Genomic DNA, 21,272 nt, shown 5'->3' with positions numbered 1-21,272 from the left:
CAAAGTAGCAAATAATGCGTTTGTGTGAAAGCGCTCAATCTAACATAACCTCACTTTAAGGAATAAAATCTTCCTTGTCATTAAAATGTTACTGCAAATCTCTAGAATAAGTGGATTTTACAAAGGAAATGAAATCCCATATATCGGAAAAGAGCTTTATGTAATAATTACTCTTTAAGGATGGCTTAAAAAGAATTTGGTTTATTCCTTGACACCAATACCATTGCGGTGATTTATACTTCTTATTTATGTATGTGAGCCTGCTAGCACTCAATTCTAAGAAATCACTCAAAAAATATGCATATGTATTGACTATAAACTTTGTACATATATTTGCTAGTAAATAGCAAAGAAAAAGAAAAAACACTCCATTTTATGAAATAACCTCAGTATAACGTATTAAAAATTTCAATTTTTCCTCTTAATTACCAGCTAGTTTCAATAATACGAATTTCACGCATAGATTTGTAAGTACGTATGTATTTCCACATTAAAACATCATTATTTAACTAATATTAAAATGATACATAATAATAGCGTAGCATTTTATTTGTTTATTGCATTTAATAGTCAAAAATTATTATTTGTCTGGTCTAGCTTAATTAGATCTGGCTTAACTTTCTCGTACTGAGACAATTGCTGCTCCATTTGGGCACTCAGTTTCAGTCGCTCGTCATGGACATTTTGCAGGCGCTCACGATGGGCAGTGCTTTTGGCCATAGCAACCTGAAATTGGAATATTTTAAAAGATAAGTTAGTTATACCTATTAGATGGCAATTAAGTGAATTTACCTCTAAAGAGGTGTACAAAAAGAAATAGCATGGAAAATACCTAGATATGTAATTGAAAATAAAAGCTATAGAATAGAAACCAGTGAACTAAAGAACTGAAGGTTCTTAAAATATAGAAATCTTTGGGACCATAAAAATATTACAGCACTTTTGCAAAGTGCCACTACTTTCGGGGTTTACTGATTAAGTGAAATTAAAGTCGCACCTCAAGCTCTTTTGCCTGGGAGGCCAGTTGCTGCTCCATGAATTCCAGGCTGAAGTCCAAATATCGCATGCGCAACGGACGGGTGAGTTCATCGGGCGCAGCAGTGTACAAGTTCCTGTAAAATACAATGAGGTATGTGAAAAGTGAGAATGAATAATATTTGTAAGCTGCGCATGTACCATTCCTTGCCCTCGTAGGCAGCAAAATGTTCCTTGAGCATTTCCAAGGTTTGCAGCTTATTTGGCACATCGTTGCTGGCGAAGAAGCATCGGTTCATTTCGAGCACAACCTTGGTCATGAGGCTGCGAGTGCGATCAACGATACTGTCGGTATCCAAAACAGAGTTTTCGTGCTCCTGGTAAATGGCATGCCACGCTTGCAGATCTGAGCAGCTGGAATTTAAAGCATTTTTAATATTTGCTAACAGTGCAACTATGTCTGCCGCTTACTTCAAGTCGGCGAAGATTTTGTTAATAGCTTCCTCGTAGGCCAGTTTCACCTGGGGTCCAACACCCTCGTGTCGTTTAAATGCGGCTTCTGAGTCCTTCATCAAAATTCTTTTTGTGAGCAATTTCAAATTGTAAACAAAGCAAAACAACGCCACATGGGTGTGACCAGTTGCAAGTTTCTGCAGAACACCAAGCCGATAACAACTGAAGTTTATGGTGACAACCCTGTTATCGAATAATGCGGTATTTGCAATAAAGGTATTCTTCAATATACCTGTTATTAGGTGCTTTGAATATACTATAATTAAATAAGTAACCTTAAATATATATAAATATCAATGCTGTTTGTTGACAAAGTGTGCAAGAACTGGTGCCATTTTCATACATAAGTAAAATGTTAAAAATACTAAGGACAGTAGAATCAGTGTGAAACCTTTGTCCTAGCTCTGCACATATCGATAGTTAGGTATCGATGACAGGGTGATACGCCATTTTCCAATTCCTCTCTAAGTTTTGTGCATTATAACTCAGCTCTCGTGTGTTTGTGCTATACATATTTTGAATAATATTTTACCAGCTAGCGTTTACTGGAGAACAAAAGCGTGTTGAATAAGAATTGGACGGTTAAGTGATTAAGTTTGGCGGCATCAGCGTATTTGCAGCTGAAGAAAAACAAAGGCATCCCGATAGGTAAGTTTTTCTTCAACATATTTTTTTTTTGTCTTTTGCCTGGGGGACGCGAATGAAAAGCGAATTTGCGAGGCAAATAAACCAGGCTAAAAGCAGTGTGTGTGTATGCGTGTGTGCGGTCTTGTGTTTTCCCGAATACATTTCTACGAAAAAAAGATTCGCCAATACATGCCGATTTTTTATAGCATTATAGTGCGATTTTTAACTACACCCCCAAATTCGTTCTTTTGGCTTCGGCGCTTCACTTTTACAGTTTTTTCTCCTTTCTTTTTGTTACAACCACCGGGGCACACAGAAATATTCCTAGCTCTCTCTCGCTCGGCCGCCCGTCGTCTCTCCCTCTCTCGCTTGCTCGCACGCATGCCGGCTTTTACTTAAAGTACAGAGTCGCATAGTTGTTGTTTTTATCATTGGCCCATCCGCTTTGGTCGCTTGTTTTGTTTTTCACATTTGCTGCTTTTTCCATTTCTTTTCTTCCTTTTTTCTTTTATCTCCACGCGGTTACACCGGTGCATAAATTTCATTATAATTTGCCGAGATAAAATCAAAACAAAATAGTTTTGTTGCTCCGAAAGTAAAACTCCCACGCTACGAGACGAGTTCAACGTTCGTTTGCTTTTTACAAATAAGGAAAAGGCCTAACCTATATTTTATTCATAGTTTTTAGCATCAATCGATGAGGTACTACGTAGAAAACGGAGAAGCAGAGGAAATGGCAAAGAGAGAGGCTAATGAGAGAGAAAAATACAAATGCGAGTTCAATGGGAGCTAACTGTTGTTGTCGTTTTGCTTGTTGGCTGGGTGCAGCTTATTACCACCTACTTGCCTCCCCCTCGTCCCGTCTCTTCCTCACTCGCTCCTCTTTCCAGACACTCTTCTCTATGACCGCTCCCTCCCTCATTAACCCATTGGCACTTGCAGCTTTTTAACAATCTCGTTTCTTCTTCGTCTTCTGTCTGCAAATCTTCCCAGCAATTCTGCAGGTCGTTAAGACGCGACTTTTGCTTTTCGTTCTTTGGCGATTGTGACGAATCTCCTTTGTCTCTGTTTAGATTTCCAGTTTTGCGCAAAAAATTCGCTTTTATTTGCCTTTTTTGGCTGAGGTATTTTTGTGTTTCTAGCGTTTATTTCGAGTGAAGCAATTTCAAAGATATTTCGCGGCTATTTGCACGCGTTCGTTGACATTGAACTGAATTCTCACGTAAATGTGCTGCTTTAAAAATTGGTCAGCAAACAAATACCAAATAGTCTTGTTCAATGGTTTAAATACAATACATACAATATGAAAATGGCTAGCAAAAATCTGTTGGTTTTTAAATCACTTTAAAATTTCTATGACACCAATATTTGACTTGCGATTGGAAGATATTTCTGTGACACACCTAAATAGTTTGTTTTGTTTATTCTCTTGGTATTTGGTGCTCCATAGAAGAGCCAGTCTTCCTTTACTTCTCTACCTTTCAGATTTTTGACCCTTTTAAATCTGGTTAACAGGCATGGAAATTTCACTCATTAGCCTCGTGTTCATTTTGTTTGTTTTTTAGTTTTAACACACAGTAAAACAAGGAAATAGGTTCTTACACAAATTGTTTGGGGTCTTTCCTATTGTTTCGTAAAAAATTAAAAATGTATATTCAAAAGTAAAGTACATTCATAAAAATATTACTTAAATAATATTTATGAAAGCTAACTTCTCATAAGATAATTGCAAATGAGGAACAATATATTCCAGTAATTACGCTCTGCAGTAAAACGTTTAAAAATATGGTCGTAATTTATGTTTTTTTATGTGGCATCTTAGGTGGTAACATTTTCAGCCTTAAACTTGTATAGTTTTTTTCCTACAGCTATTTAAGTTTCTTCATTAAATTCTTCTATAGTTAACGAGTACGCAAAAATATAGACCAATATAAATGTCGTAGTGCTTCACCATTTAAAAATAGTTTTACGCATTCGAAATAATTGTAATTTTCATTACATTTCATTTGCAGCTTATTTATGGAGGTTTGCAATTTGTCATCGTTAAATTAAGAACGTGACAAGTAAGTATCGCTATATTTTTGACTAGTTCAAGATGCCAAATAGCGAAAAAATCAAATATTTAAATGTAATATTTGCTATTCATGTGCATTGTCCTATATTCTCTACTTGTGTACATATATGTATGTACATTTTATATTGTTATTGGTAGCTTTGCGTTCTAAATCGCTCCTGCAAAATGAAAAATGTATGTTGCTTGCCATATTTTCAATGCAATCAGCCCCAGCACGAGCAAACGAAATAAATACAAAAAATATATTATTGTGAAGTTGCAATTGTACTGTAATTGGTTGTCGGATGTAGGTCGCTTTGATGTTGCTGATTTCCCACATGAATCTGTTTCCTGCTACAAATAAGTGCCACAAACATCTCGGTTAGGTTGCCCGCCCGCATATAGGTGAATTCCTAGAACTTATCATCCGTTTATATGGGTTAACTATGCTGGTTGGTTGTTTGGTCGCCCAGAGAAATGCTTATTTCTGAGCTCACAAGTGCCATTCTCCGGTAAAAACCTTCTCCCAACTCAATCGCATTCGCAAAACATGTTCCACTCGATGATTTTCGATGGCTTTTGTCTCAAATGACAGACGAAAAATGCTGTAGAAAAGAAGCACAAATATTTTTATGCAAATCGCAGTTAAAAAAAAAAAAGAAAAAATTGCTTAAACACGTTTTGTGTTCAAGCGAGTTTTATTGATTTTCAAACCTTGACGAGTATTTCTATTGCTGCAAGGCAATTCTTATATTTCCAATTAATTAGCCAAGAATGGATTGTCGAGAGATGCAGTTGACAAACGCAGCAATAGATAAAGCCAAAGCAATAAGGGAAATAATGAAGAATTGAGTTGGTTCTACAATTGGAGTGGGAAGACAGAAAAGTACTTTTCAATCGAAGCCTTTTAATAATGCAACAACTTCAGGGGTTGCCCCATTGTGAAGAGGGTGTGGAGGGGGGTATAAGTGCACTGAAAAATATTTTCCTACTCTTCACAACTCACACGAATTGGAAAATGGTAGAATTGCGCTACAAGGATCATCTTCAAGTAGTGATTTTCTGATAAATTTGGGGCTTTGCTATCTCGATTACTGTGCGTAAGTCACAAAGTTTTTGTTGCCGTGCAGCAGCCAAAGACAAGTCGAACTATAGTAATCAGACTGTGGAAGTTGGACGAGAACATAAATGGACGACTGCAGAGAAGCCAGCCGAGCAGGACAGAGCGGACTAGAATAGAATAGAATACCATAGGATAGACTGGCGGAGCAGCAAGCAACCACTACATGGCGCACGCCATAAGCACATTAGTTATTAGCGCAGGGACCAGCTGAACTGAACTTAACGCCCCACTTTGCCCCCACCACCGATTTGTGGGAGGGGACACGCGATTGGGGGGGAAGTTCAGTCAGACTGCTCGCTAAGCACGCTGACATGTCCATAAAAGCCTTGAAGTGGACAGGCCACAAAGCACAAACAGGACACACATACACACTCACTAATACACACGCAGCGCGGGGGCGATGAGAATTGTCAATTGTATGCATTTCCGGCGGTGGTGCCCAACTTTCGTGGCCATATCCTCAACCTGATTCCTTCCTCTGGTTCCGGGCACTGTTTTTTCCCTTTTTCCCTGTGTTTTCTTTTTTCTTTTTGGTTTGGACATGACGTCCATTAGCTGTTTTTCCGCTAAATTATAGAGTTGAAACGCATACACCCAACGCCCAATTACGCTGGCAAAATGCACGGCAGGATGTGGCAGGAGCTTTCTCCGGCTTTAGGCGTGAACACAGACACACATGTGTTCGGATAGAAATGATACAAACGTGACATGAATTCCTTCAAATTAACTATTACCTATCATATATTTATATTGACTGCTCGCTCGAATATATTCTAAAATATACAGTAACTCATTCATCTGTAAATAAAACTGTAGAAAATTAATTAAAAGGGCTTAAAACATTGAAAAGTTGCTTGGTTATATTAACGATATTTGTTACACTTTTCGTGTAATAATGTTATGCCTGCTGACGCAAAAGGGCACATCAATGTTATGGATTTTTCGGGATCTGATCATTTTGAAACATTCACCCAAGTGTTTTATTTTGATGACACGATAAATGACACGCTAGATCCAACGCCCTTTATTTGATTGTAAAACACATGAGGGCCATTTTAATTTGCTTTTCATAATGCAATTTAGAGAATAACTATAACTGTCATTAAAAATTCTCAATAAACAAATTTTTTAGACCTTAAAAACTTACATTGATCAGTTGAGCATATGGAGCAGGGTATACACTTTTCTCTTAGCTGAAATTAACATTTCCCGGCTTTTGTTTTTTGCATTTCGGTGGGCAGCCACAAACCGCGTTTTCGTGTGGCTTGCCACGTCTCGCTGGACATAAACTCGCCAGCGGTTCCCCTTGTGCCTTTATCTTCCTGCCATTGTAGCTGCTGTGCTGTGTTTGCGTTTTTGTGGTCAGCCAGCCCACCTGCGTATTAGTGTATTGGCCTGGGGGGAAATATGCACAAAACAAAAAAGGGGATAAAAGTTCCAAGCACTCACCTGGCCGGGCAACTTAAATTATTGTCGCTTATTGTGGTGTCGCTGGTGGGTGGCATTCTGGGTGGTGGATGGCGAGGAAGGGTGGCTTGTGGGTGTTGGTTGGTTTGGCTGGCCGCGTGTGCGCCGTCAAAAGCTATTTGAACAGGATGTGGACAGCAATCAAATGATTTTCACATAATTGTGTACCTGTCATTTATGTCACTTTCAGGAATGCGAGCAGCCTGCTGACTTTCACCGTTCAACTCCTTCAGTTCCTCCATTGCAATTCGCCTCTGCTCCTGGGAGGCTGCTGGGTGGCAAATTTCTGGCTGAAAAAGTTCTTCTATCGCCAGTCTAACCACACACTCACGCAGACTGCAGTCTGCTGATGAAGGTGCTGATAAAAACGGAAGCAATCTTCGATTCTTTTTCCATTTTTAAATTGCTCTTCCGGTCTAAGGGTTTTCAATTGTAAATGGTGCGGTCTGTCACAGGAATTACCCTATAATTAGTTTGCCAACCCGTTGGGAACGGCTGTTAATACTCCCAGTGCTTCATTGGTTATTGCTTTGGGTGGCCCCATTTTGTTGTGCGGCACATGGGTTCATCTTGCAAGGACTGGAGTTTTGAAATTATTGCAATTTGCCTGAATAAACCATGTCCATCAGATGCACATGCAAAGTGCATTGAAGGCCCCGTCTAATGCCACGTCATCGTAGCGATAGCCCCCCTTAATGATATTTGTCCAGGTCAGCGCAATTTGTTGCATTTCACAGGCGTTTAGTCGAGGGACTGGACCCTATATGGCGATTGCTCTATCAATAGTTAAACGATTTGCTATCTTAGACAAACGGGTTCCGCCTTCAATTGCCTCAACTTCGCCAGCTCAGCTCACTCCACCGATGATCCGTTTATTCAGCCCTTAAAATATGCATAATGTGAAAACATCAGCTGAAGTTCCCTCGAAAAGGCGCGTATAACTGCAAGAAAACTGCAGTCCCCTTTGTGTCATTTAAAACCCCTGGTTATTAGACTAATGTCGAACTTAAAATCCAATACCCAGTCCTCCACCAACACATGCTTAGAAAATTACTATACAATTTGTGGGGTATATGTGATATATGTATAAATACCTTGCGGTTGGGGTAGCAGAGGAGGACCCAAATTTATATAATGAATCCATATCTCACATATGTAAAGTTCCAATAGAAAACTGCACTTTCCTCCCATGATACCAATATTTTGTATCCGTATATATAGGGTATGCGCCCCCATTTCGTACATAGGAACTTATCTATCCTATGGTCCGTATAGAGCTTCTGTTATGGTCAGTCCAGTACAATTATCCTGGTTGCCTAGCATCCGGTGTCCAAAAGCGGTAACTTCCCCCGTTTTCGGTATTGTCACTTGATTTGTACGATTTCTATTGGCCGACGATTTCCGCTGTCTATATACCGATCCTATAGCTTCCGATTGGTCAGCCCTTGGGCATTATATGGATGGCTTTTCCGGTATAAATAGCCCCAGTTCTGGTAAATTGAGTTCATTAGTTTTCGTACAGGACTCTCGGGCGGTGCTCTCTGCACTGGCTCTATTCATTTGGTTGGATCCTCAGATCCATGGTGTTATACCACCAATAAACCAAGTCTGTGAATGTGAGAAGCAAATCTATAAGATCTTTGCCAACAATAATAATATTAGTGAAACATTGTGATATTTTTAAAAACAAAAGAAGGTAACTTGGTGAACAAAAGCCCTATTATATTTAAGTCGCGCAGCATTATATGGGTTTTCTCATTTGAATACTGATTGGCACTTGTAGCCCTATATTCCTGGTGAAATCCTGTCAAATTCAATGGCCAAATGTTAACAATTACCATTGCATCAGCATCCAAAGGCCTGATCAACTTCGGCTTGAAGGTGGCTACCACTTTTTTAAGCTCTGCCCACATACACTCCAAATAATGTACTACACCACCTGTACTTCAAGTCGAGTCAAATTTTGAGCCCTCGAAAAATTCATTTAATCTTCCGAAGCTGCTGTTTGCTCATTGTTATATCGAAAAGATTTTTGACAACTTAACAGCAGCTTGGACAATTGGCGTTTTGACATATGAAACCACAATAAAGTGAACAGCCGTTGAACTGATTTCGATTCATCGAAGTGCGAATACTCTGCGATCAGCTAGTAGCTATTTTATTTCATGCTTGATATGATAAATATCGTTATTTCCACCGAAATCCATAAACACTGGTGTACAAGCTGAGATACTCCATTTTAGGGAATAGAAGAAAAAACCTGAGGTCCCTTGAAATAATGAGGGATTTCAACTTATTGCCGTGGGCGGTCCACACAAAGGCCAACAATTGTTGAATCCAACTCTCACCCACTGCCCCCAGCTTCATGTCTATAAATTTATAATTTTTCGTTACAATTCGTAACGTATTGTTGTTGCGCATGTTGGCTTGCTCAATTATGCCAGCATATATAAATCATACATGCAGTGCAGTGCTACACAAGAATATTTTTATAGAAATACTATATATAGGGGTTTCGCTGGAGCGTTGGTTGTCTGGCATTTCCGCTTACTGGGCTTTTAGGGGGCTGGTGTGTGGGGCACAGGGCGTATACTTGATGATTGATGCCTCCCAAATTGGAAGTGCAACGCGCGGGCCACCGAGATGAATCGCAGCCAAGTGCAGCTGCGGCACGAACCAGATCGGATCTCGACACAGAGCTTAGCTCTGAAATGGAAACTGAATTAAATTGTTATTCAATTGCGGTGGGCAAAAAACGTCAAGAAACCTGCGACTCACCTCATGACTTCTCGGAATGTGTTCATCAGTGATGCCGGGTCTTCAAAAAGCCATTATTAATTCGCTAATTTGATAGATAGTTATAGCACTTGTATCATAGATATTCCACAGATTTATCGTAATAGATACACTGTTGACTGCTTACTGTGGGATCAAACAATCAGTTTGTATTTTCTTAACTAAACTTTAATTTCTAGCCAAATCAACTGGTAGCTAAGCTGACAACTCTGTTCGGCCCACAACGATTTACAAATGCCGAGAGTAGTTGACTCGAGGCAGTGGCAGTTCGATTTGATGTGCCAGTTGAACCGAAACTGGCCAAAGATCAACATAGTTGGCTAAACAATTGCGAGATTAATCGAATTCCGAATTCCGCCTTTCCAATTGCAGAGAGACTGAGAATGAAGCGTGAAATGAACGATGCAGGGGAGGGACCACAGGACCAGAAGCGCAATCGCCGCAACGAGGAGACCGTTCGCATACTGATTCCGAGCAGTGTAAGTTAATTGCTGGTACATTCATTTAAGTGGAATACCTAAAGCCGAAAGCCCTTCATTAACGATTAACGAACTCCAAACTATTTTCTATCTTTTATCATTTTACAGATCGCTGGAGCTGTGATTGGCAAAGGAGGACAGCACATTCAGAAGATGAGGACTCAGGTACTATAACAAACCCATGAACTCCACAGTCAGTTGAAAACAAAACAAAACAAAAAACAAAAGATAGACAAACAAACTGCATAATTCACTATTGAAGCGTCTAGTATTATTTACAATTATGTCTTATTTGTTGCACCACAAAACTTAGAAACTTACAAGCGAAAATAACCAAATCGAAACCATGTCCCCAGTGAATCCCGAAAGCCTCTGCCACTGCCGCTGTCATTGTGTGTCTCTCTAGCGAACTCTGTCTCCCTCTCACTGTCCACCTCTTTTTCAATTCTCTCGACTTTGTCTCTGGCAGCCGTCCTATTCTCCAGCTCGAATTGAATTGAAGCTGGGAAACTCCCGAAACCCGAATACAAAACCAACACCGAATCCGAAGAGATCTTTGTCTTTTGCCTCGGTATGGTACCCAAATTTCCCTTTCTCTACTTCTCTCTCTTTCTCTGTCACTTTCCCGCTATCTTCGTCTCACGCTCCCCCGATCGATCTCCATGTAGGCGGAGGTCCTGGAGAAACCCAAATCCTAGTGGAATAGCAACACGCTTCACACTAACTCGGGTCCTTGCACTCGACTAACGCTCTTTCTCTCATGCTCTCTCTTACTTTCTCTGTTTGGCTACCGTATTTCGAATCTCTGTTTCTCTTTATTTATCGTTTCGTTACTGGCAAAAACAAAAATGAGCATTTGAAATACGATCTTAGGGGAATCTAATCCATGAAGCTTGGATGCAAATATGTGTAATATATACTAAAGGCGCTTTATTTAATCAAAATCTGGACAAAAATTTCGTTTTTTTTATATAACTCAATAAGAAAAGAATATGAAAATAAAACGATAAATTTACACCGCTAATTAACCTTTTAACTAAATGAACAATTTTCTCTCTCTCTCTTCTCTCTCTCTCTATTCTTGCGTACACCCCATATGTAACCAACAAATCGATTTTGATTTCGATTTGAACAAAACCAATATATACCAAACTGTCGTCGGTTCGCACGTCCAACAAAAATCTTCAACCGCTCATCTGAATCGAATCGAATCGAACCGAACTTTATCGATCGAATCGAACCTCCAACCAACCAATCAAACGCCCGCCCGCCCGCACCATCACTCTGCACCGCTGGTCCATGGTCTCTGGTCTATATGTCCCACCCGGGTACTGGGTAACCTCGGATAAATATCTATATCTGTATCCGTATCTGAATTCGTATACGAATCCGAACCTGAACCCGAATCTGAAACTGGCCTGGCCCGATGTCGAAACCCGAATCGAATTGCACCCCCTGTTGCCGTGCATTATGCTATTATGCTACAAAATCTGGCTATAAACGCCTATATCTATATAAATTCTAATATCTGTATATATACGCGTGCGAATCCCCATTTCCATGTGCCATGTGGGTTTGTATCTGTGTGGGCGACCTTCCCCCTCCCTGTGTGAAATGCCTTTCTTTATATATATGAAAATGAAAACGGCGAATCAATCAACCAAAATACAATTACTTATACTAAATCGCCCGTCCATCGACCAACCAACTGACCGTCCGCCCGCCCGCCTATCTGATTGCCCGCCCGCCCGTCCATCGACCGAAAACGATACCGATACTGAAACGCCCGCCCGCCCATCAAACGCCCGCCTGCCTGCCCGCCCGTGTCTCCAAATATGTGTGAATAATGTGGGGCACAGTATAAAGCCACTGTGTCTGTCGACGATTCCCAAGGCCCCGAACGGTAAACCACAAAAATCTTTAACCTTTTACCAATTACTAGATTATAATCGCATCTCTTCAATGCATATCCTATACTCGTATATTGTGTGGACCCAATAGCACCGAGCCGAGTGGTACTCGTGTTCCGTGTTCTTACATAGCCTTAGCCCATCTAGATCTCTCTGTATGTCCTGTATGCGCTAGCTGTACCCATCTATAAATAATTACATGAACATTGTGATATGTCCTTACTCCCACCCTCCCGCCAAATAAAAAAATATATAGAAATAAATAAATATCAGGCACTTGGTGTCCCAATCCGTATATGTAGTAGTATTGCAACCAAGCTTGCCGCAGTCTAACTAGCTAGCTCCGTCTCTTTATCTCGCTCTCCGGCTAATCCTAATCCTAATCGCATACTAATCCGCAATGCACCTCAAGTACCCCGATTAACCCATCCCAAAATGCACGGCCTATGGTTATTTTCACCGAAATCGGAAATCAGCCGAGAGGCAAGGGCCAGCCAAACCGCTGGCCTGAGATCATCCATTTGTCCATATCGAAATCCCAGCAAGCGTCTTGTGTGTCCTTGTGTGGTATTGTTGTTTTGATACATGGCAACAGGGACAGAATCTCACTTGCTCGCCCTCTTGTTCTCTCTATCTCTCACCGAATCTCTCTGCCAAAGTTTGTTCCATGGACCCCGAAATAAAACCAAAAGATATAAAAAGAACACAATGTTTAGACCTTAAATAATTTTCAGTTAATATTCTATTCTAATATGCGTTTCCCCTCACTTCTTTCTCTTTTTTCGCCAACACTCACTAAAAAAAAAAAACAAAAAAAACCAAACCAATTTCTATGCACGTTTAATCGCTCGTACAGAACCATCCAAATATCGGCGGATATAGAGTCCACATTGGAGATTATCACCGAAATGCTGAAATACTTTGAGGAGGTAAGCCAACTTTTATCAATGCAATTGTGTTCCCAATGGTTAACCCTCTTCTTCGTTCTTCCAACAGCGCGACGAGGATTTCGATGTGCGCCTACTGATCCATCAGAGCTTGGCCGGCTGCGTCATTGGCAAAGGTGGACAAAAGATCAAGGAGATCCGCGACGTAAGTAACCAAATGCCATATCCTTGTACCCATTAAGTCTATAAGATTACTTAGAACTGGGCTTTTATGGCCTGGAACATGGTAGTAATCTAAAAGAATACGGTACTCCATTAGTAATAGATATGTGATTAGATGCAGTAATAGTTATTTTCATCATAAAGGCTGTATAATTATAATGTTACAATTTTTATCGATCGTATAATTTTGATACGAGCCAGCTATTACATTGCGGTCTGAGTGAGCTGAACTTTGTTGTGGGAAAACGACAGACTAGGGAAAAGGGACGTCTATTACACGACCTGTCACATATGGATGTGCCCGATCCCAAGGCTCTTGCTGATTACATATTTAGCTCAAGTATTTCCGCTATTTCTGATGTAATTCCCAGTTGTGCCCTCGCATGTGCGACGTTCACACGGCTCTCCATGCCATATAATGCCAGTGTCCTGCGGTCAACTGACATCGCCAGCCAGCCATGACAAATGAAGGCTAACTTAATTGGGCCTATTACGAGCGAATAGTGGGAACGAGGCAGGAAGGACATGAGTGCAGAAGGAGATGCAGGTCAGGACGTGAGGTGGCCCGCATTGTTAGTGGGAATTTGTGACATGTTTTTGACGATCCCAAACGTTTGCGGCAGTCACGTGAACCCGAAACCCGTCAACATAACTTTGCGCTTGGTTAAATCGAAAACTTTATGCGAGTTATGCTGCTGCGTCCTCGCATCCAGTTCCGACGGGCTCCGTACGCACAAGTCCTTGCTCCGTGGCAACGACAGTAGAATGCATTTCCATCAATGAGTGTGTACGGTTTGGAATGGCGTTCAGTTGGAGAATCTGTTGCTGACGTCTGTGCCAAGGCTTTCATAACGCACTTGTCACTTTGGCAGCCTCCTCTTCACTGGCAAATACCAAGCGGCAGGTGCGAAGGGCAGGTGGATGGGGGAATGGTGAATGGTTGAAAATGGCTCCCGGCCACGCCAAACGCTTTTCAATTGCGCAATTCGCAATTTAAGGCTTGCTGTACAGGATTGTGTGACGGAGTGTGATGTGAATCAATTGGCGAACTCTCGCGTTTCCTCGCACCTGCATCGCACTTTTTTTTTTTGCCATCCGCAATTTGGCTTGGCTCATTAATTAGCGACGACAGGAGGGGCTGCATTTTAATTGGAACAAGCCCAAGAGCCGCCTTGAATTAAAAGTGCCTCCTACTTTCGGTTCTCTTCTATGCTCTTGCATATTCATATTTTTGCGCTGCTGCGCTGTTTTTTATGGAGGTCAACAAGTCCGCGGCGGCAAACAAAAAGCTTACGTCTGTATATTCCTACACCATCGTGGCCTCTTTTCGTTCTGTTGCCTAAGTTGCTGTATTGTTATTATGCATTTCTTAGACGAGACTCGCGGCTCCTTCGCAGCAGCAGCATCCTTGCAGCTGCCGTCCGTCGCTTTGATGGTCACGGCAGATGATCAGAATGGGAAGAATCCCTGAATCCCTAGTTTGTGCCTCACCGACTAGCATGTGTTTGCCTGTCTTCTTTGCATTTGTAACTTCATTTTTTTTATTTTTTGTATTTGGTCCCCTTTTGGTTGCGTTTTGGCAGAAAAAAAAAGGAAGTCGTCCTCGTTACTTTACTGCCTTCTTCGTGGCGGCAAGAACAACATGGGCAATGGCCACAACTGGCCCTGCAAGCAGCTGTTTCCTTTCCATTTGGCTTTATCCTTCTGCCGTTTCCCGCTCGGAGTTTCTGACGCAGCCGGTTTTCCGCTGCTCATCTCCTCGCTTGGGGTTATCATAATTACTTCCTTAAGCTAAGTTTTCGTTTTATCTATCTATTCAGTTCGTTTCTCAGCTTAGCTGCCTGGGATTAGGTTATTTTTAAAACATTTTCCCCCCAAAAACTGGATCCAAAATTGTCGCATTCCTGGGACATGACATGTGTTGCCGATATAGGCTCACGGTTCATAGACAACTGTTTCGTGTTTCATGTCGCCCATGCTGCCCATTAAAATGTTGTCCTGTGCCAAGGAGGCAGGAGAGAAGAGGCATCTGTCAGGGTCTCACAATAATGAGCGACAGCTGCTTCTACTTCGACTCCACCAGGCAGGCCAGGAAGGCTGATCCTGCAGCCGTCGTCATCCATTGTGTGTATGCGTGTGTGCGTAAATCCGAAATGCCCTAAAATGCATTTGAGGATTGAGCGTGCCATTGGCTTTTGTTCAAGTCTGCTTGCCTGCTTTGCCGTCTGGCTGCCTGCGGCTTACATTTGTTGCTTGCTGTTCGTCTTAATGAATGCCAAACAGGTGCTACCTACACACGTATACTGGAATACAGGGTGCTTCTTTCTAATCGATTTGAATGCATTTCTGTAGAACTATATATGACTTCATAATATATAATGTTTTGATCTCACTTGTATGTGCATGTGGTATAGTACTAATTCATTATCTCATGCTCTCTGTTGGCGCCTTTAATGCTACTAAATTGGAGCTCTAAATTCCGGACCCGTTCCTTCACAATTTAATTTAAAAGATAATGACATTAAATGCGATTGCCTGGCACAACCTTGAATACCTTCCAGAAAATGGCAAGAAAGGGCACCCTTTTCGTAGGCATTCCTAGAATTGCGGCAGCTGAAGCAAACGACGAGTCCTGGCAGCGACATCTGGTTTCCTGATAGTTTTTTATTTTTTTTTTTTGGGGCAGCCAACGCGATTTGTCGCTTGGGTTTGAGTTGGCTCTGGGCTCCCTTTGATCATTTGATTAATAAGTTCGTAGAGGGAACTTTTGTGGGGCAAACGGAGAGCGGCAGCCGTGGAATTTCGTCAATATCCGGTTCCTTCTTCGCTTTCTGTGCTCGGCATCAAATTAGTAGTTTGATGCTTCCTTCCGACTTGTTTGCCGCATCCTCGACTACGCTCCTACATAGAATCCTCAACATTCCCCCGATGGTTTTTTCGCCTTGACACCAACAGAAATGTGCAGTAGCTACTGTGGTAGCATTTACATAGATACGCAAATATAGAAAAACAAAGTATTTACACAAGTAGAATACCTAGATTTAGCTTAAAGTTTAAACTTACAACTGATATGTAACTGATATGCGTACGGTGAGCGTGGTACTTCAATTACGTACGTTTTCTCCTCCTTTGGTTTGCTTGGTGTTTCCGTGTGTGCAAAAGAACGTAAAAGTTTTTTAATTGCGGTTGTCGTAAGTGAATTTTGATTGCCATTTGCAGTCCTTCGTTCCGAAAGACACTCTCTATCTTCATCCTTCTGTGCTGGCAGCTCTTAAGCGCATTACTAAGCTCGCTGAAATCCTTTAATGGAAAACAATTCTGCATCTAGTGGATGCTGCATATATGATTCGATCCCACTTCTTTCACTTCTGTTCTTGCTTATCAATCGTAGGCGATTTGTTGTTTAATGGGTTGCCCTTGTACTGTATGTATGTACTTACATAGTTATGTCGTGTTGTTGGATTATGCTCATAACATTTGCTTTCGTTTTATTTATTTTTTTCTTCATCTGCGCATGCGTTTTGAAAAAAGAATTCAACTTTCTATGCCGCTGCGAAGGGTGCTATAGTTTTTATGAGCTGTGTGTACAGCAATCAAGTTGGGAATTAAGTTGAGCGGATAGTTAGACATGACTTTCGATAGTCTGAATATAGTATAAGGATTGGTATACAATACATGATATGAACGCTTCGATTTAAGAGAGATAACCTACTTGAAAGCAAGATTTAGTTCTGCTACCAAGAGTATGCAAACTTCGAGTTGTTGAAGATGGTATCCTTTTCATTTTTATTCCTTTTTTTGTATATATATATTTTTTTTTTTTGTATTGAAGAGAGCGGAATACACCGGTTCCGTTTCGCTGCCAGCGGGAGCTGAGCAGCAGCTGTCCCAGCAGCCTGCGTTTCCTTTTTGGCCTGCCGTGACACACACACAACAGCAACAACAAATGCCGCAGGACGAAGGGAAGAAGCAGAGCGCCCTCTGCCGCAGTCGCTGCTCTTGCTCTGCGTTCGTGTGTATGTGTGTGTGTGTGTGTATTCCCGTGTTCATATTTCTTTTTGCCTTTCATGAAACTGAGGACTATGTGCCTGTGTGCGAGTGTTTTCATTTTTTTCTCTCTGCCTGCGTCTTCTTCTCCTTACATGGCAACTGGCAATCGTTGAACTCAATTAGTTCGACATTGGCGCTGGTCGGGAACGGTCCTCGTGCTCCTGCTTCTGCTCCTGTGCCATCTCTCGTAACCAGAGTCCTTAAACTCGCGAAATACTCGTATATATCGGGTGAAAAAGTGGTCGAGAATTGGACTTCCAGGATGCAGTTTCACGTGGTGGCCATTTGCCCGAAGTTATATTCCAACATTAATGCCACCAATTATCTTTCAAATAAAAAAAAATCAGTTCTCTACCGCAACCTGTATATATAATATATAAAGGAAAGCGAACCCGAAGTAAATGAAATATGTGTGCGCTAAAAGTGGATAGTTCAGGAGGTACGAGTATAAAACAAAGTGATATTTAAAAATCAAGTGTCCAAGAAGCACTATACACAATATGGGAAAGCTGTTACAAAAACTGGTGCCACCAAAATGGCTTTCAGTTCTATACATAATCTATTATTTAGCTTGGTGGCGCCACAAAACGACAGTTTGTCAAAATTCTAGCTGTTGGGCGCCAAAAATATTAAAAATAGTGCCTGTTTATGTGATGGAGTGAGCTTGCTTCCTTTTATAGCTGTGAGCCACTAGTTTAGCTTTTTACATTATATTAGCATTTCGTGCGAAGTCCGAAAGTATGCTATATTTCGTGATCCACACGCACACACAGCAGCTATTAAGATAAAACGAGGAGCAGATACAGTCCGTTATCATGTTTAAATTTAATAATTTTTGATTCACTGAATGACCGACCACGGACATGGAACATGGTCGTCCTGTGTGTTTATACACTACACTGTGTGACTCAACGCTATTCCCCAGGCCATTGAACAGGCCCCAATTGTGGGGCAAAACGTTGCCGCAGGGGGCGGGGAGGTATACTTCACAATTTTGATGTCGCCATTGTTGTCTGGAGCACACGCAACGAGTTTTGTCGCCAGGGAGAGGGGGGCCAACATGACGCAGCCTTTGGTCACTGCCACACCACACTTATACAGCACGCAATGGGCTTAGGAATGATGCAATCATCAGACGGCCAGGCACAAATAAAAATGGGAAACGCGTCCAGGCGACCGGGGACAATGACGAACTGGAAAGGGTCCAGAGGAAACAAGGGGATTCGAAACGGAAGCGGGCCTCCAAACACATGCACTCACACACTCGGAAATCAGTGCGAGCCTCTTGTTCGGTCCCCCCTTAAGTGGCTATCAAATTTCTCATTTACACTTCCGCCGCAGACAGGGAAAAGAAAGGCAAGACGAGGAGCTGTAGATGGAGAGATATCGGAGAGGATATCAAATATGTAGGGAGAAGGGGGAGCAAGCACTTCCTGCCACTTTACATGCTGAGCAGAGCGAACAGCTGCCCCGAATTCTGAATCCTGAATCGCTGTCCCAGCGCAGGTAGAAGCTATATATGTCCAACATCTGCCGCGTCGTTGCTTCATGCTGATTAGAAGCCATTGCCCGCTGTGCCAGGATGCAGGACACAGAACATACTTTTGTAAAGAGTTTCGGGTCAAGACCCAGGGGCAATGTCATGGCCAAATTGATTTAGGCTCGGCCTTTACTGGACCTTGACCAGAATTTGCAACGCTCGGTGTGTGTCCTTTTGTTCTAAATTCTGGGAAAATAAATTACTTAGCCATGGAATACACAGTTTTCAAAATGGCGACACTGATACATATTTGTTTCGTTCGTAAAACTAGTTTTGGTTGATTTTCTCGGAAAGTATAGGTACTATATAAAACTACAAAAAGGCAACAAGTGTTAGGTACCTGACATGAATTTTTCTAGATTTCTAAAATGCTAAAATTTCCTTCAGCTTTAAACATACCGTTTATAAGGGCACAACTTACATGAAAAGTTTTAATCAGTATACTAATTTATTTCCTTAATTTAAATTTTACAGCGCATCGGCTGCCGGTTTTTGAAGGTCTTCTCAAATGTGGCACCCCAGAGCACAGACCGTGTGGTGCAGACCGTGGGCAAGCAGAGCCAGGTCATCGATGCGGTGCGCGAGGTGATCACACTCACCCGGGACACTCCCATCAAGGGAGCGATACATAACTATGATCCCATGAATTTCGACCGCGTATATGCGGATGAGTATGGTGGCTACGGCACTGGAAGCGGCAGTACCCGACCCAGTCAGCGGGGAAACAATCGTAACGGCGGAGGTGGAGCTGGAGGTGCTGCCGGCGGAGCAGCAGGAGGCAATGGTGGTGGGTTCAATGCTGGCGGAGCACGCGGCAATGCTGGCGGACGTGGTGGAGCTGATCGCTTTGGCGGCGCTGCTGGCGGAGCTGTGGCAGGTGCTGGTATGGGACAGCGCGACAATCCGTTCATCAACCCGTGGGCCAATGGCGGTGGCGGCGATGTTGATGGTTTTGGCAACAGCGCTGGTGGTGCTGGCGGATTTGCCGGAAACAGCTTTGGTGGCGGTGCCGGTGGACCTTTCGGTGGCGGTAGCTTTGGCAACAACGGTTTTGGCGGCGGACCCAGCGACTTTGGCGGAAATTCCGGCAACTTTGGACAGACCCAGGGCACTAACAGTCTGCCAAGCCTTGGTAGCTTCAGCCAGAACCAGGGCGGTACCAGCAGCCTGCCCAGTTTGGGCAGCTTTGGTCAGAATCCTGGCGGACCCGGTGGATTGGGCAATGGACTGAGTGGTGCTAACAACGGCGGCGTTGGAGCCTTGGGTGGTGCTAATGGAGCTGGTGGCTTCAATGCTGGCGGTGGAGCAAACGGTGGGCCAAATGGCAGCCCAAATGCGGCGACAAATGTGCCACAGGGTCATGATCCCAACAACAGCACACAGGTCACCATTCCAAAAGAGGTGGGTGTACATATTTATTAATTAATCGAGTTTTAACTAATAGTATTCTTTGCGTTTCAGCTGGCTGGTGCCATTATTGGCAAGGGAGGTGGCCGCATCCGTCGCATCCGCAACGAGTCCAGTGCATACATCACCATCGACGAGCCCCTGCCAAACTCGAACGATCGTATCATCACCATCTCGGGCACGCCCAAGCAAATACAAATGGCCCAGTATCTGCTGCAACAGAGGTTGGTGTCGCAATCAGACTAAGAAGTATGCACTTCCTATCATTTGTCTAACCACCCCCACCCCACAATAACACTCTAACACTAACAATACCTGGCCCCAAACCAATGGCAACGCGTGATTAATTTGGAAAGTGGTGTCTGCGTTGTGTTCCAAGTGTTAAATTAAGTGCTTGATCGTAACTCCATCCAAACTCGTTATTAACTAACCGACTGGTCCTCCTGGGAGTGCATTCCGTATGGAAGACTAGTGATTTTGTTGTTTGGTCTTTGGTAATAACAATAAATCCCTTGTCTTCTTACGGCGTGCATTTGTGCTCTTCATTCTATCGATGGTTAACCAGTATAACTAAACACGGCATTGGAAACTCCTCACAAAGAAAAAACATCCATCGCGATTAACTATTTCACCCAAAAACGAAATTCCCACTACCATCCCATCACAAGCCCACCGACATCCACACCCACATTCATTTAGCTGTATCTGCTGTTCATTAAAAAGTTCATTAATTATGTTTTCCTTTGGCTTGCTGCCATCCTGCTGCCGACTCTTTTCATTGCAGCGTACACGAGAATGGTAGGCGAAACATTTAAGTGGGCAACGACTTGAACAGCCAGCTACAACAGCAATAGCAACACCATCGGCAACAACAAATTCAACAACAACTACAATAACCATCGAGAAGTGCTGCGTTTCACGTTTAAATTTAAATTTACTAAAAGGAAGAACTGGCGAAAGACCAGGGCGAAAGAGCATCCTCCAAATACGAAAGAAATTTATGTATTTCTTCTATAACGTTAAGTGAATATGCCCCAAATGAATAAGAAACTGGAACCGAGTTGCCCCAACCATCAGCGCCCGCATCCCCCACCATTCATCCTCGTCGTCACCAGTTTGCAATTTGGGGGAAAGTCAACCTTAAAACTCTGTATGATAAGAAGAATGAACAAATAAAGTAAACAAAAACTTGATCCAGTCGATGTTTGTACGTTATGTTTGAA

At 42.3% G+C, this 21,272-nt stretch overlaps 2 protein-coding genes and 1 long non-coding RNA gene across 6 annotated transcripts; 1 reads left to right on the top strand and 2 right to left on the bottom strand.

Annotated features, from left to right (window-relative positions):
* Positions 1 to 506: 506 nt before the first annotated feature.
* Positions 507 to 1,636, bottom strand: LOC120447175. The gene is made up of 4 exons (XM_039628635.2): positions 1,447 to 1,636; positions 1,177 to 1,389; positions 998 to 1,112; positions 507 to 726 (listed from the first exon to the last, which is right to left on the bottom strand). The coding sequence occupies exons 1-4, from the start codon at positions 1,545 to 1,547 to the stop codon at positions 571 to 573; spliced, it is 585 nt and encodes a 194-aa protein (XP_039484569.1). The 5' UTR covers positions 1,548 to 1,636; the 3' UTR covers positions 507 to 570.
* A 313-nt stretch (positions 1,637 to 1,949) lies between these two features.
* Positions 1,950 to 21,242, top strand: LOC120447174 (heterogeneous nuclear ribonucleoprotein K homolog). Of its 4 annotated transcripts, none has more exons than XM_039628632.2 (9): positions 1,950 to 2,136; positions 9,927 to 10,033; positions 10,142 to 10,198; positions 11,893 to 11,936; positions 12,800 to 12,872; positions 12,940 to 13,035; positions 19,117 to 20,043; positions 20,104 to 20,298; positions 20,834 to 21,242. In XM_039628632.2, exons 2-8 carry the CDS (start codon positions 9,938 to 9,940, stop codon positions 20,293 to 20,295), a joined length of 1,485 nt encoding a protein of 494 aa, XP_039484566.1. In that variant the 5' UTR covers positions 1,950 to 2,136; positions 9,927 to 9,937; the 3' UTR covers positions 20,296 to 20,298; positions 20,834 to 21,242. The 4 variants fall into 4 exon arrangements, with proteins under 4 accessions (XP_039484566.1, XP_039484564.1, XP_039484565.1 ...); XM_039628630.2 differs by having other exon boundaries at positions 1,951 to 2,136; positions 20,104 to 20,273; XM_039628631.1 differs by lacking the exon at positions 1,950 to 2,136 and adding an exon at positions 4,160 to 4,178 and having other exon boundaries at positions 20,104 to 20,273.
* LOC120447176 lies at positions 6,219 to 7,159 on the bottom strand. Its single transcript, XR_005615921.1, has 3 exons — positions 6,741 to 7,159; positions 6,439 to 6,686; positions 6,219 to 6,381 (listed from the first exon to the last, which is right to left on the bottom strand). It is a non-coding gene; the product is annotated as an uncharacterized LOC120447176 (long non-coding RNA).
* Positions 21,243 to 21,272: the final 30 nt, after the last annotated feature.

The sequence above is a fragment of the Drosophila santomea genome, chromosome 2R, assembly GCF_016746245.2.
Source record: "Drosophila santomea strain STO CAGO 1482 chromosome 2R, Prin_Dsan_1.1, whole genome shotgun sequence".
NCBI lineage: Eukaryota > Metazoa > Arthropoda > Insecta > Diptera > Drosophilidae > Drosophila > Drosophila santomea.
The sequence above is the reverse complement of the archived record's forward strand: the minus strand, read 5'-3'. Positions and strand labels throughout refer to the sequence as shown.